At 40.1% G+C, this 15370-nt stretch overlaps 1 protein-coding gene across 1 annotated transcript; it reads left to right on the top strand.

Moving 5' to 3' along the window:
• Nucleotides 1–4341: 4341 nt before the first annotated feature.
• Nucleotides 4342–13345, top strand: MRPS36 (mitochondrial ribosomal protein S36). Its single transcript, XM_054032351.1, has 4 exons — nucleotides 4342–4447; nucleotides 6214–6277; nucleotides 10224–10426; nucleotides 13053–13345. Exons 1-4 carry the CDS (start codon nucleotides 4409–4411, stop codon nucleotides 13068–13070), a joined length of 324 nt encoding a protein of 107 aa, XP_053888326.1. The 5' UTR covers nucleotides 4342–4408; the 3' UTR covers nucleotides 13071–13345.
• Nucleotides 13346–15370: the final 2025 nt, after the last annotated feature.

Below are 15370 nucleotides of genomic sequence, written 5' to 3'. Positions count from 1 at the left end.
TAGCAGGTGTGAAAAGTGGTAAAGCTCCAGGATCTGATGGCTTTCCAGCTGAATTTTAGGAGGTAATAGGGGGTCCCTTGAGAGGAACATTCAATACCATTCTATTAGGGGAGGAACTTCCACAACCTATGAAAGAAGCTACTGTGGTGGTTCTCCTTAACGCTGGAAAAGATCCTATCGTTATGCAGCTCCTGTTGACCCATATCACTGCTGCATCATGACAAAGATTTTAGGAAAATTACTAATTAGCCAATTGCAATCAGTGTTCTCACCTTATATAAATCCAGATCAGACTGGATTTATTAAGGATAGACAAATGTCAGACAACATTCAGAAAGTACTTGCAATCATCCCTAATGCCAGAACAAAAAGAAATCTTTAGTTATGACTTGATGCAGAGAAAGCCTTTGATCGAATGGCGTGGAACTTTGTTTCAAGTCCTGTCCTACATGGACATTGGTCTCAGTTCCTTAAATGGATAACTGCTCTTTACACCACCCCAAAAGCAGCTGAGAGTTAATCGGATTAAGTCTCCCCTATTTGAATTACAGAGAAGGACTAGGCCCGCTGTTTCCTTTTCTTTTTGCACTGGTACTAAGGAACAGTTAATGTGTCATAAGAATAAAACTTTGGACAGGAACACATCAGAAAATAGCTTTATATGCAGATGATGTAATATTATCTAAGCCAAATATTTCCCTCAAATTAGTTTCTAAAGAAATCCAGGAACTTGGGGAAGTGTCTGGATTTAAAATACATTATACCAAATCTGAAATGCTAGCTATAAGTTTTCCAGACTCTGAAAAGTCACTATTCCTGAAAATATCTGGGTTCAAATAGGTAACAGATTCTATAAGATACTTGGGAATTCAAATCTCAAACAAACTATAAAAGCTCTATTATTTAAATATCAAACCCTGACTTCAGCAAATTAAAACAGATCTGTATTGCTGGGGAAAGTCTGCAATTTCTTGGTTGGGAAGAATTGCTGCAGTCAAAATGAACATTTTGCTAAGTATCTTGTTTCAAAATCTTCCTGTAATTATCTCAGGTAAAACCCTAGCAGGAATACAGAGCATGTTGTTAGAATGTATATGGAATAAGAGAAGATGAAATGTTCTATGGTACTATGAAAGCCAGCTAGCTCAAAGCAGTAGTGGATTGGTGGCACTAACACTGCCAAAGACTGGGTCTTTACTGAACAAAGAAGTTGTGCCAGTGTAAACCTTACTAGGCTACCATGGATTAATTAAAAAAAAAAACACCCTCCAGAAATGTATACACATCTTTTTGGCAAAAACTCTATGGTTTTGATATATTACATCTTCTCTTGTTTTTTTTCCTTCCCCATGCCACTTTTAAATAATCCAGATCTTAACCAAGTGACAAACTAGAGCATTTTAAAGATTCAAAGAGCCATAGACTACATATGGTTGGCCAGCTCTTCAGTAAAGAAACTTTTCTAACCTAGTTAGAGATCAAAATTAACTGGCCCACTCTTTTGTAGCACCAGTACTTTTGTGAGACATAATGCCTGACTCAACTTTCTAGCAAAAAATTGTATACAGAAAGATAACTTTAACAGAAGTGATGGCATTATAACTTATTTGGCATATACAGTCTGGTCAAGCCAAGCTACACAGTGTTCTTATCAATTATTTATATATTGAATTGATAATCTTTACAACTTTTCTAACAAAAGTCCACATATGTGTGACGGGTTGGATCACAGAAACCTCCCTGGGAGCTGCCACCCGATGTGCAAAGACTACCCCTGCTTCTGTTTTCCTTGCCAGCTCAGGACTCCAGCACCCTGTCTTGCTGAGCCAGCCACTCCTGTCTGGCTCTAACACAGACCCAGGGTCTGAATCACTTGTCCCAAAGCTGCAGGTTTACCTGAAAACAGCTCACAGTAGTGTGCTTGTCTTTAGCACTCAAATGCCCAACTACCAATGGGGTCTAAACCCAGATAAATCTGTTTTACCCTGCATAAAGCTTATGCAGAGCAAACTCATAAATTGTTCGCCCTCTATAACACTGATAGAGAGATATGCACAGTTGTTTGCTCCCCCAGGTATTAATACATACTCTGAGTAAATTACTAAATAAAAAGTGATTTTATTAAATACAGACAGTAGGATTTAAGTGGTTCAAAGTAGTAACAGACAGAACAAAGTAAGTCACCAAGCAAAATAAAATAAAATGCACAAATCTATGTCTAATCAAACTAAATACAGATAATTTCCTCACCAGTTCCAGAGCACTCCCTTTTACAGGCTAATCTCCTTTTAGCCTGGGTCCAGCAATCACTCACACCCCCTGTAGTTACTGTCCTTTGTTTCACAAAAAGAAGAACAGGAGTACTTGTGGCACCTTAGAGACTAACAAATTTATTAGAGCATAAGCTTTCGTGCACTACAGCCCACTTCTTTGGATGCATATAGAATGGAACATATATATGCATCCGAAGAAGTGGGCTGTAGTCCACGAAAGCTTATGCTCTAATAAATTTGTTAGTCTCTAAGGTGCCACAAGTACTCCTGTTCTTCTTTTTGTGGATACAGACTAACACGGCTACTACTCTGAAACCAGTCCTTTGTTTCAGTCTCCTTCAAGTATCCTTGGGGGGGTTGAGAGGCTCCTTCTTTAGCCAGCTGAAGACAACATGGAGGGGTCTCCCACGGGTTTAAATAGACTCTTGTGGGTGGGGACCCCCCTCCTCCCTCCTATGCAAAGTCCAGCTCCGAGATGGAGTTTTGGAGTCACCTGGGCAAGTCACATGCCCCTGCATGACTCAGTCTTTACAGGCCGATGCCATTGTCCACATGGTATCTTGCGGGTCTCCAGGAAGACTTCTTATGTGGATTGGAGCATTCCAAGATGCATTGTTCTCCAAGTGTTTCCTGATCAGGTACTTAATTCCTTCCTAAAGAAGCTGACCAAATGCCTCCCAAAGCTTACTTAGAAACCAAGCAAGCATACAGCCCATATTCTTAACCTCAAATAGAAAATGATATACATATATGTACAAATAGGATGAATAGATATAGTAGACCATAACCTTTATGGAGATATGTTACCTGGCACAGGCAGCACAAAACATATTCCAGTTATGTTATACATACATTTATAAGCACCCCCTCCCCATAAAGCCTTATGGGGTACACTGTCACAATATGACACTGGGAAAAGGACCTGTATAGACAAATTACTCCAGAGGCATGGAAAAGAGGGCCAGCAACCTTAGTTTGTAGCACAATAAAATACATTTTATTTAAGATACTGTTTCAATGGTACCTCTCACCAGTCACGTTAAAATGTAGGTTTCAGAGTAGCAGCCGTGTTAGTCTGTATCTGCAAAAGGAACAGGAGTACTTGTGGCACCTTAGAGACTAACAAATAGATTGAATAGGGATAACTGTTGGAGAAATTGTGGTAAAAGAGGAGATTTATGCATATATGGTGGACTTGTCCAGTCATTGGAGAGCAACAGGATGCAATCTGTAACCAACTACCACTATTTGGTGGATATATTACCAAATGATCCTTGGGTAAACTTCCTAGGGCTTCCTACTGGAAATGATCACACAAAAGGAAATTAATTGATCTTTTGTTTGCTAGTAGCTGCTCAGCTACTGATAGCATCTCACTGGAAAAGAAAAATAGTCCAACTCTCGAGGAATGGTTCAAAAATATGGGAGATTGTGGCTATGGAAATATTAACATGCCAATTATGTACCCAGCAAAATATGGTCACCTTAACTCTGCTAGACCAATAAGCATTCTACTACCAGATAGCCTATCCCAGTGTAAGCACATGATAACATTACCTCTTAGCCTTCTAATAATACTTCTGACAAGGAAGCCAAGCTTGCTGGGATAGAAAGTTCACAACTCCTTGGAGCAGTGTATTTAAACACCTAGGTCGGGTCTAATAGGGAATGTACAGCCATCGGTGCTGGGAGTAGGGGTTTTGGGAGGGGCGGTGCTGTAGCACCCCTTGGTTTGAAGTGGTTTCTGTCATATACAGGGTTCACAGTTTGGTTCAATGGCGCTCAGCTCCCCCACTGTACAAATTGTTCCAGCATCTCTGTGTACAGCATAAGATTGTACTCAGCGTAGTATTTTGCTTGCTAACTGAACGAACACAGCCATAAATATTGCGTACGTGGCTACCACAATTGTAGAAGAAAGACCGGACCACGCTGGCCTCAGAGAGCTACCAACGCCCAGGAGGCGGCAGAGCCCCACCCTCCAGGCGGCTCTGGCCCGGCCCCGGCAGAAATCCTGACTCCAGCCCCGCCCTCCAGGCAGTTCCAGCTTAGCCCCGCCCCCTGTCGTGTCCCCGCCCCTCGCGCCGGCGCCGTGCTCGCGGACTGGAGGATGCCGTAACTGGCTGCGGGTCACCATGGGCAGCAAGATGGCGGCCGCCAGCAGGGTCGTTCAGGTAAGTAGAGTTGTTTCCCCGCGAAGGGGGCGGGCCCGGAGCTCTGCGTTCGGCCGCCCGGGGGGAGGCTAGTGGGGTCTGCCCACCTCCGCCGGCGGCTGGAGACGCGGAGCAGCCGCAGAGCGAGAGCGGCCGGGGCTGATGCCCTTGGCCTGGAGGTGCCGTTGGGGAGCCGGGGCGCTGGTGGGGGCTCTGGGCAGTGGCGGGCCGAAGTGCTTCTGGACCCGAGTTCGGAGAAGGGGCGAGCGGCTCTGAGCTGCGGGGGGGACACGAGTGAGGCCGGGCGTGCGCTGGGGGGTCAGTGACAGCAGTGGGGGCCTCACCTCCCCGGGGGCGGGGACTCTTCCGCGCAGCGGCGGGAGGGCGTCGGGACGGAACCCGGACTGCCGCTGCCCACGGGCTCATCCTGGCTTCCAGGGGTGATATTCACTTGCCATGCAGTGGCTGCAGCCAGGCTCCCTTCAGAGCTGCTGTGGCCCCACAGCCCGGCTCTGCGTTAAGGTGCAAGGCCCCAGGCTCTGCTCGCACGACCCGTCGTTTCGTTCTCGGTGCATGGAAGCGCTCAGGGCTCGCACAGCAGCCCCTGGGGGGAGTCGCACGGGTGAGGTACGTGGAGATGCTGGCGGCGCCTCATCACCCTGGGAGAGCTTCCTCGGGAGACTCGGAGGAGCTGGTGAAGAGAGGGCGCAGAATCGAGGGAGGGAATAAATCTTCGCTGCTCCAAGAGCCTGTATTCCAATTCTTTCCATTCTGGTTTAGCTATGTGGGTAATAGCCTGCTCTAATTGTCTTTAGCTGCCGCTTTAAGTGACACCAGCTTGCAAATCACACCTCTGTCTAAGCACCTGTTATTAGTACAAGTAACCGTTAAGATACATGAAAGAGATTTGAGAAAAAAAATTCTTTTCAGTTTTTTTCAGTCTTGTTTCCTTTGTGCCTTTGACAGTACTTGATGTGTAGTAGAATTTGCTTTTCTGCTTCATGGACCAAGCAAGTAGGGGCTCTCCAATGTCTTGATCTCCTCACATCCCTTTCTTCCCTACCCCTGTTGACTAGTCACCTGGTCCTTTGGACCCAGTGCTCAATTGCCTGCTTCTCTTGTGGTATTATTCCTACTGCTATAGGGATGCTAGCAAATTGCCTATCTTGCAGTAGCCCTCATGAGAAGGAGATTATGCACCCTCAAAATGTCACCTTCCCATAAATGCTTATTTGCAACTCAAAAATTGCTGTTCTTGGAAATGAGGGAAAGCCCTTTTAAAAAAAAATATTTTAAAGAAATAAACTTTTGGAAAAATCAATGCAAAAAAATTGAACTCCACACCTACTAATGTATAGCTGTTTACTTCTGAGACTAGTTAACTCTGTCCCTCCATCTGAGCCTAATGTGAAAAGGCAGAAAGGAGCCAAAGGTCCCATGATCGTAGCACAAAAACATTAGAATCCACTTTATACTGCAGTTATAGTTACTCCTCTATAAGCCATAGTTAGCTGTGTGGAAACTAAAAAAGCATTGCATTTGCTTTACAGTCTAGTACAACTTTGAATCTGAAATGTCACTTGGACAGTCTTAGCCTTGATTAAAAAATAAAATTTAAATTATTGTAAATCTCCCAAATCTGGTGTTAGTGAAAGCACAAAGCAACAGGGTCAAAATAATTGGTTAGTGTGTAGCATTCTTGCCATGAAAATCTCACGAACTTTTACATTTTATTTACCCAAACTTTCTCTCTCCCTGCCCCCTTCCACTGCTGTGTCTTGTTTTAGGTAGTCAAGCCACATACACCCTTAATCAAGTTCCCGGACAGAAAAAATAGTCCCAAACCTAAAAGTAAGTATTTCATTTGTAAATAAAATTTATACCATGTCATACTTATTTGCCTTAATAATTACATAAGGACCATGACACATTGTTTCTTTTTGACTTATATGGCTCAATTATTTCTGAGCATTGACCTAGTTTGGTGGCAGCTGCCTTATTTTACGCTTTAGAAAACAGACCGTACTTAATGCATAAAACTGAGATTACCTTATTTCCTCTATTGCTCAAGCAGAGTTTTGAGGATCTCCATTTTTATCTTCCTACTTTCATCTTATACTATGAGCTCATTTTGCAAACACTAATCTCCATTTATGAGAGGCTGTGCTAAATTCACTTTTAAGCAGCATGAGTTTTCAATGAAGTTTCCTTGCTTTGTCTGATGTATTTAAAATCCTGATGGTACCTGGGAGGGCAGTTTACTCCCACTATGCATACGGGAAAAAAGTTGTTATATTTAAAAAAACAGTACTCAATCTGACTTTACTGTATATCTGTATATTACTACATTGATGCTTACAGGATACCAATCACCATTATATGTAGACATCAAAGTTGTCATATTGCTCCTTTAAAATGGGATTGTGTATTGTTATGACTAACATTCCTCTTGACTCAATAAAGTATTTGAAACAAAAATAGATGTTTTTATGAAATTCTGGCCCAATACTTCACTTTTTGTCTGGAGGCTGTGATAATTCCTGGTTCATTCCTCTTTTAATTCAGTACCTGTTCTTAAATATTGGAGTCAAACCTGTTCAGCGCGTCTAAAATTAAATGATCCCTTCCTGTTGATGTCCCCAGAGCTCACCTACTCATTTTAAGGTTTTTCACTGGTGGTGGTAGAGGTAGATATAATGAACATTACAATACTATAGAATTTTGAAAAATGAGAACTTTAATTCTTGGAATCTAATGCTTCAACCCTCCATAAAAATATTTTTATTTAAAAAAATAAATCTGACTGTACAAGAGATTGATCTTCAGTTGATGGCCTTCCTGCAAAATATAGTTGGAAGCCACTTTAATTATGCAGCTGCATTTTTGTCACCTGTATTACTTTGAACTGATTTACATTTTTTACTTGAGTAGTAGTACTACATATTTGCTAATAAACTAGCCTCTCTCTTGAGTTCGTATACCAGTTAAATCACAATTGAGACTTGAGAGTTTAGTTTTCCTGTTAATGCCACAAAATATCTATTGGTTGGCTTTATTGGTGGTTTTGACCTGAGTTTGAATTTCCATTGAATATTTTTGTTAAAAAATGAAGTATATTGACATAATTCTGTGCAGTGTTTTGGTCAGTGTTTGCCCACTGCCATCTACAAATTGCCATCTAATTTGTATCCAGTTCCAACACCCATAGACTCATAGACTTTAAGGTCAGAAGGGACCATTATGATCATCTAGTCTGACCTCCTGCACAACGCAGGCCACAGAATCTCACTCACCCACTCCTGTAACAAACCCCTGACCTATGCCTGAGTTACTGAAGTCCTCAAATCATGGTTTAAAGATTCTCAAGGTGCAGAGAATCCTCCAGCAAGTGACCCGTGCCCCACACTGCAGAGGAAGACGGAAAACCTCCAGGGCCTCTGCCAATCAGCCCTGGAGGAAAATTCCTTCCCAACCCCAAATATGGCGATCAGTTAAACCCTGAGCATGTGGGCAAGACTCACCAGCCAGCACCCAGGAAAGAATTCTCAGATCCCACCCCATCTAACATCCCATCACAGACCATTGGGCATATTTACCTGCTAATAATCAAAGATCAATTAATTGCCAAAATTAGGCTATCCCATCGTACCATCCCCTCTATTCCATTGAAAATCTTTTTCAATGATTGAATAAACAACTCATTTCTCATCTCTTATTCTTCTAAATCTGATGTGCAAGTTCTGATTAGAGCTGGCTGAAACTCACAATTTTTGATTCATGAGAAATTTCAGCTTTTCAGAAGTTGGGGGTTTGTTCTCATCATAACCAAACCAAATTTGTTGAAATATTTCAACAAATCCAAAATTTCAATTTGGAGACACTGAAACATGGTGTCTGTGGAATGAAATATGGGAAACTAATCAGAATGCTGTTCACTGAATGTCAGTTTCATTAAGCCCCTGCTGGGATTCCCAGGGTCTACGGTCCAGCATGACTCTTCAGCTTCCCTGGAAAATTTTGGACTAGCTTTGGTTGTGACTGTTTCTTTTGTGTGTGTGTGTGTATCAAATAGATCTAGACCTTCCTACCTTGATCCATGCCTTTGTCACCTCAAGACTGTTCTGTACATTTTCAATCCATTCATCCTGTAGTGATTTAGAATATGATAGCCTGTATTTTACTATCACATGATGCTTTTGTGGTTGGCTGTATACTTGACTGGTTGGCCTTGAGGGCTCTGTTCCTGGTTCCCTCAGTCTCTGGGAAGCTTTACCTATACCGAGGGTATCAAGTATAGTTTCTTCACTGTCAACTTCTAAATATGTCTCCCTACTGCTGCTGTCACCCACAGTGTTCAATCCCACATCTCTTGCTCAATATCCTTGAATCAGATGAAACTCCACATGGCTAAAATTGAAAAACTAATCTTCCTCTGCTTCTTATTCTGATCTTATCAGCAACTTCATCATCCATCTGGTCACCTGGCTTGGCAAGCATAGTGTCACATTTGACTCTTTTTGTACATTTTGACTCATTTAGGATTGCTAAATCCCATTTCTGCTTATTCTGCAACTATCTTATCACTGCTGCTTAAATGTTGGTCTACTGCAGCCTCCTCATCTCTGGCTTCCTTGACTTTTGCATTACATTCACTCTAGTCCACAAATTGAGGCTGGGGGGTATAATAGGATGGGAAATGTTGCTCCCATGAGACTTGGGACTTCAATTAGGAATCTTTACTTCCACAGGATATTATAATTTGTAGTCTACTGTGTTGTCAAGTCTAAATCATTTATGCTTTTCGTTCTTTTTTTTTTTGTCCAGAGGGATGAATGCTATATAAATATAAACACATTGCCACTAGAATAATTCATTATTGGCTGTTTTGACCATCTAGCCCTCATCATCAAGTTCTTGCATATATCACGTTCAAAATCTTCCATCCTTGCAGCTTTAAGGCCCTTCCGACACCTAGTTTCCTACTCCCCAGCTCATGATCCAAGTGCTTATTTATACTTAAGGCTGTTTTTGTACTTTTCTACAAGTTATTCCATGCCTTCTCTGTCTCCTATGCCTGAAATGTTTTTCCTGAATCTGTGCATCTCAAATTCCTCAAAACTCACCCATTTTGGTCAGTGTTTAGCAACTGACCTCCACTCCCTGTTTAGCCTCCCTGTGACCTTCATTTTGGATGTTATCTACAAACTATAGTATATGAATTAATTAAAAATACAAACAAAACATTAAAAATGGGTATAATACAAACCACATTTTGTAATATTTCACAGTTACAACCTTTATCCTCTCATAGACCTGTCCCTTTGTCTGTGGACAACTTGTATTGTAAACTACTTGAGTAGAAATATAATGACCAAACTTTAAAGAATCCCACACGCTTATGGCATTGAACAAATACAAATACAGTGTGAGGCACTGTATGTTCTTAATCTGCAGTTATAGCTTCCCAATATAAGTATTTGTAAAACTATGTACTGGTTTAGCTACCATTGCAACATCAGTACCTATCCCTTTCTATCTGTGCTTCCTCCTACTCTCAAAATTTGACTGTATCAATGTTCTCATTGCTATATTAATCCCTAAAATTGAAAATAAAAGTATATGTTGAGAAGGAAGGGATTTTAATTCATGCAAGTAGCTTTAAAGTGAAAAATTCAACTGAACGACCAGTACCTTCTAACTTCTACTGACTGCACTAATGAATAACTATGCTCAAGCCAGTTAAGGTATTAAAATATTTTCTGTACTTCTATACATGGTTTTGAAATCTGGGTTTCAGTGCAGGAATCTCTACAAGCAAGGGTACCACCACTCCATGCTTCAGCAGCACAGATGTCTGTAGGAGACAGACCACCAGCCCTTCAAAACATTTCATCCATTAGCAGAGTACAAGGCACACCAGACACGACAGAATTAGTAAAAACATTACCTCAAAAGTACAGGAGAAAGCTGATGTCAGATGAGGAGATGGAATACATTCAAGTAAGTTTTGTGTTACTACATACGTCCTCTGTAGTTTTTCACTATGTTGAAAACTTTGCAAAACAACTTCTGGACAACATGATAAATATCCTTGTTTTTAAACTCTTGTTAACTTTGCACTTACAGCGAGCGTTACAACTTAATTTGCAGTAAATACAAACTAAATATTCCTCAACACACAAGTTGGGTAGATAAGGTATCCCTATCTGGCAGTTCGGGATACTGATAAACACAGGCTGTGATTTGCCCACGGTCACGCAGAAAGCCAGTGACAAAATCAGGATTAGAATTTGTTTTGAAGTTCTAGACTACACTTAATCCATTAAACCATGTTGCTTCAATGTCATTACCTATTGTCAGGTTTCAGAGTAGCAGCCGTGTTAGTCTGTATCCGCAAAAAGAACAGGAGTACTTGTGGCACCTTAGAGACTAACAAATTTATTAGAGCATAAGCTTTCGTGGACTACAGCCCACTTCTTCGGATGCATATAGAATGGAACATGTATTGAGGAGATATATATATATATATATACACACATACAGAGAGCATAAACAGGTGGGAGTTGTCTTACCAACTCTGAGAGGCCAATTAATTAAGAGAAAAAAAAACTTTTGAAGTGATAATCAAGATAGCCCTCCTACAAGACAGGCCCAACAAAGAAAATAACAGAACACCACTAGCTGTCACCTTCAGCCCCCAACTAAAACCTCTCCAGCGCATCATCAGAGATCTACAACCTATCCTGAAAGATGATCCTTTACTCTCACAGATCTTGGGAGACAGACCTGTCCACGCTTACAGACAACCCCCCAACCTAAAGCAAATACTCACCAGCAACCACACATCACTGAACAAAACCACTAACCCAGGAACCTATCCTTGTAACAAACCCCGATGCCAACTCTGTCCACATATCTATTCAAGTGACATCATCATAGGACCTAATCACATCAGCCATACCATCAGGGGCTCGTTCACCTGCACATCTACCAATGTGATATATGCCATCATGTGCCAGCAATGCCCCTCTGCCATGTACATTGGCCAAACCGGACAGTCTCTACGCAAAAGAATTAATGGACACAAATCTGACATCAGGAATCAAAATACTCAAAAACCAGTGGGAGAACACTTTAACCTGTCTGGTCATTCAGTGACAGACCTGCGGGTGGCTATATTACAACAGAAAAACTTCAAAAACAGACTCCAACGAGAGACTGCTGAGCTGGAATTGATATGCAAACTAGACACAATCAACTCTGGTTTGAATAAGGACTGGGAATGGCTCAGCCATTACAAACATTGAATCTACCTCCCCTTGTAAGTATTCTCTCACTTCTTATCAAACTGTCTGTACTGGGCTATCTTGATTATCACTTCAAAAGTTTTTTTTTCTCGTAATTAATTGGCCTCTCAGAGTTGGTAAGACAACTCCCACCTGTTTATGCTCTCTGTATGTGTGTATATATATATATCTCCTCAATATATGTTCCATTCTATATGCATCCGAAGAAGTGGGCTGTAGTCCACGAAAGCTTATGCTCTAATAAATTTGTTAGTCTCTAAGGTGCCACAAGTACTCCTGTTCTTCTTATTACCTATTGTATTTACAATTGTAGAATGTGCAATAAATATAAATAAATATAATTTTAATAGAAATACAAAGTATTGAACCTTTCAATTATGAGTTTATTCATAGACTGAAGAGGCTAAACAGGTAGCTTATGCCCAAAATATAGGTTGTGTGTTTAAGAATAAAAATTACAGACACAAATATTCATGATTTATTTCACTGAAAACAAATTGAGTTTAAATGCTCCCTTATAGTGTTTGCAAACTAATATTGCAGCAAGTACACGAGAGACAGAACATTTAATTGACTACAAAATGGCATTGTACCTGTAATTTGTTTAGTTTTGAGCATTTCATCACCAGATGGTGACAAATTGGGAGATTAGAGAAGAATATCAAAAATATTAAAGAGCTGGAGGGATGGGTTTGAGACAAGACTAAAAGAACTAAATCTGTATTGCTTGATGAGGTGATGATTAAGTCCACAAGTATTCAAAGGATATAAACATTGATGACAGAGAGGAATTTTATATAGGGTGGAAAGAGGGATATAACTAGGAGTAATGGAATTAAAGAAGGTGTGAAATTCAGCCTAAAAGTTTCCCAGCAATGAGAGGTATTAAGCTGTAAAAGTCTAGTGGGCAAACAGTGGAAACATCTGCTGGACACCTTAGATTATTAAAACAAAGAATGTTTAAACAGGAAGCTTGCTTTTTACTGTCTTTTTTTGCACTTGGACAAAGAAAATAACTAGTCAGTTTCTTTTGCAGGCTTTTATTCACCAGTGTAATGCTGCAGTGTTAATTTTTACACTGACCTATATAAAGTCACATACACATTTCTCAGATTTTGTGAGTTTTTTTACAACATCTAAGACCAGTAGAAATGTGGTCCCCTCATAAAAGTAAGAAATAAAAAGTAGAATTCTTAAATGTGCAAATAACCCTGTATTGAAAACAGTACTTCCCTACTCAGTAACAAAGTGCAAACCAGCATGTCAGCTTCCCTTTCCTTTAGTAGAAGACATGTAATTGTCTGTTTTTTCTTTTACAGCGTGGAGGTCCAGAATAATTACAGAAGATACTTGTTCACCACTGCTGAATGAATTACTGTATTCACATTAAAGGCCTTCCTCACTCTATGAATGTTATAAACAGTTTGTTAATAGCTTTAATAATGGCCCTGTAGAAAGGGGTGAGAAAGTTGACACTTTAGACACTTGTCTTCTAATTTATGATTCTGGGCCAGCTTTTCTGTTAAAGGCTGACTACGGTAATTGTTTGAATCCCCTTTAGAAACCTACACTATTAAAATGTAACTTAAGCAATAAAATTGTCAAGAATATCTATTTTTGTAGCTGTTGTTGATTCACAAACAAAGGTCCAGATCTAGTGCGAAATCTCTCAAGCCCATAAGATGAGCATTGTAAAGTTCTTATAATAAAAAGTAGCAATCTTAATGTTCCTACTTTTCAACTTTAGACAGATATTATATTAAAAATAAGCTCTGATTCTGGCATCCAGCTGCATGGTGGCTGCTTGCCCTGACAGTTTAAATGCTTCCTAGGGTGAGAACAGCATTAAGATAGAGGTGATCAGCTTATTCTTGGACTAATTTTAGTAATTAAAATTGTGTTTGGAACAGATCTTACTCATCTGCATACAGTTTTAGAGAAAACTACCATTCAGAACTGATTCTTGCTTTCCTGAGCTTTAGAGCTCAGGTATATCATGGGGCTGATGGGTTTGGCCTCAAGAAGAGAACTACAGGTAGCCTTTTCTTCTCTTTTTGACAAATTAACCATAATCTGGATACAAGGGAGACTAAAAAATTAACTTGAGTGCCACATCTGTTAAGTACTCCTTGTGCCTTGAGCCATTTTAATAGGTTAAACTACACCACTAGCCCGGTAAGGTGGAGAACTTCCTTTCAGTCCCTTGAGGCCTACTAGTGCAGAAATCAGGCTTTTGTTTTATACCTTTTAACCTATTAAAAATGGACTTCAGTCCTTTCTTAGAAGATACAAAAACAGTGTGAGGGGCAGAGTTGCAAAGTTGCAGGCTCATGCTGGGGAAAGGGCTTGCCTCCTATCTTCAAGATTGTATCCAAGTATAGTTTTCAGGTTCAGTTGCCAACTAGATCAGTGAGTGCTCTATCAGATTAACTGGTTCTGTATGTTTCACAGTAATTTTAAACACTAAAGCCTTGAAATGTAGTTGCTGACAAATAAGACCCACATTAAAATAATATGCCATATCTACAGATAGGGATGGGCAATTCTTTATCAGCTCTCTTTGGGTAGCAAAAAAAACCCCAACAACTCACTACCAATCTGTCTTACTACTTAAACTGTCACTGACCACGTTGTTCAGGAAATAAAATATTCAGGTACAACCAGGTCTTAATGCATCTTCAAGTCCTCCTAGAGACCCATCTCTCCCAACTATCTCATAGAATTTTAAATATATTGGTGAATTGTGTACACTGTACAACAATACTTTTTTTTATCACAGTGATAATGGTAATATTACTGACAGAAAAATACTAATAAATGTACTGAAGAGGGGAGTTGAGATACACAATGGTTGAATGAACAAGGAATATAGAAGCCAGATCTCCTGATTCCCAGTCATGAGCTCTCATCACAGACCATTCTTTTCCCAAAGTACAAAATGGTGGTGCCAGAACATACTGCAGAGTATAGTAGAGAAAGATGAGCGAGAAGTTTGTTCATATTATTACTATGCATTACCTACACATGGACAAAGAAAAGAGAGTTAAACTCTTAGGTTTGTCTATCTGGGAGAATTAATTTGAATAGCTTCCCCTCATCAACACTATAAATTTGTCCACACAGTGAGCTATTCTGGATTCTCTTTTGTGCTTTAAATTCACACTTTAATCTGAAATAACTTTCAAGTGTAGACAAGGCCTTAGTTATTTAATGTGTCAATATGAACAGTTCTAACTGGGGGTTGGCAGCTACTTCAATTAATTGAAGGAGTGGCAGCAAAAGAATAATTTTAAATCAATGGAATATATTGCATAGAAAGGATAACACCATGTTAAAATGCAGAGGAGGCAATGAAAAAGAGCATTGTCTTACAAAAGCTTATTTTAATGAACTTACTTGTTAAATCAATTGCACAGTCCACTAGTCCTGGCATTGATGGAAAGTCATATCCAGAATATGAAGCATGGATGTAAGTAGGTCTGAGTCTATACTATATAATCTGTCCAAATTTTCCTGAAAATGATTCCACTTGAGCTGGAATATTAACCATGAAGTTCTGTTCTACAAACCAGTTTGAGGGCCCAAAAGCGCACAACAAAGTGACTGGATTAAAAAAAAAAAAAACTTTCTTCTGCCT

This window comes from Malaclemys terrapin, chromosome 6, assembly GCF_027887155.1.
Source record: "Malaclemys terrapin pileata isolate rMalTer1 chromosome 6, rMalTer1.hap1, whole genome shotgun sequence".
NCBI classification, from domain to species: Eukaryota; Metazoa; Chordata; order Testudines; family Emydidae; genus Malaclemys; species Malaclemys terrapin.
Note: the sequence above shows the minus strand (reverse complement) of the source record. Positions and strands in the feature narration are given on the sequence as shown.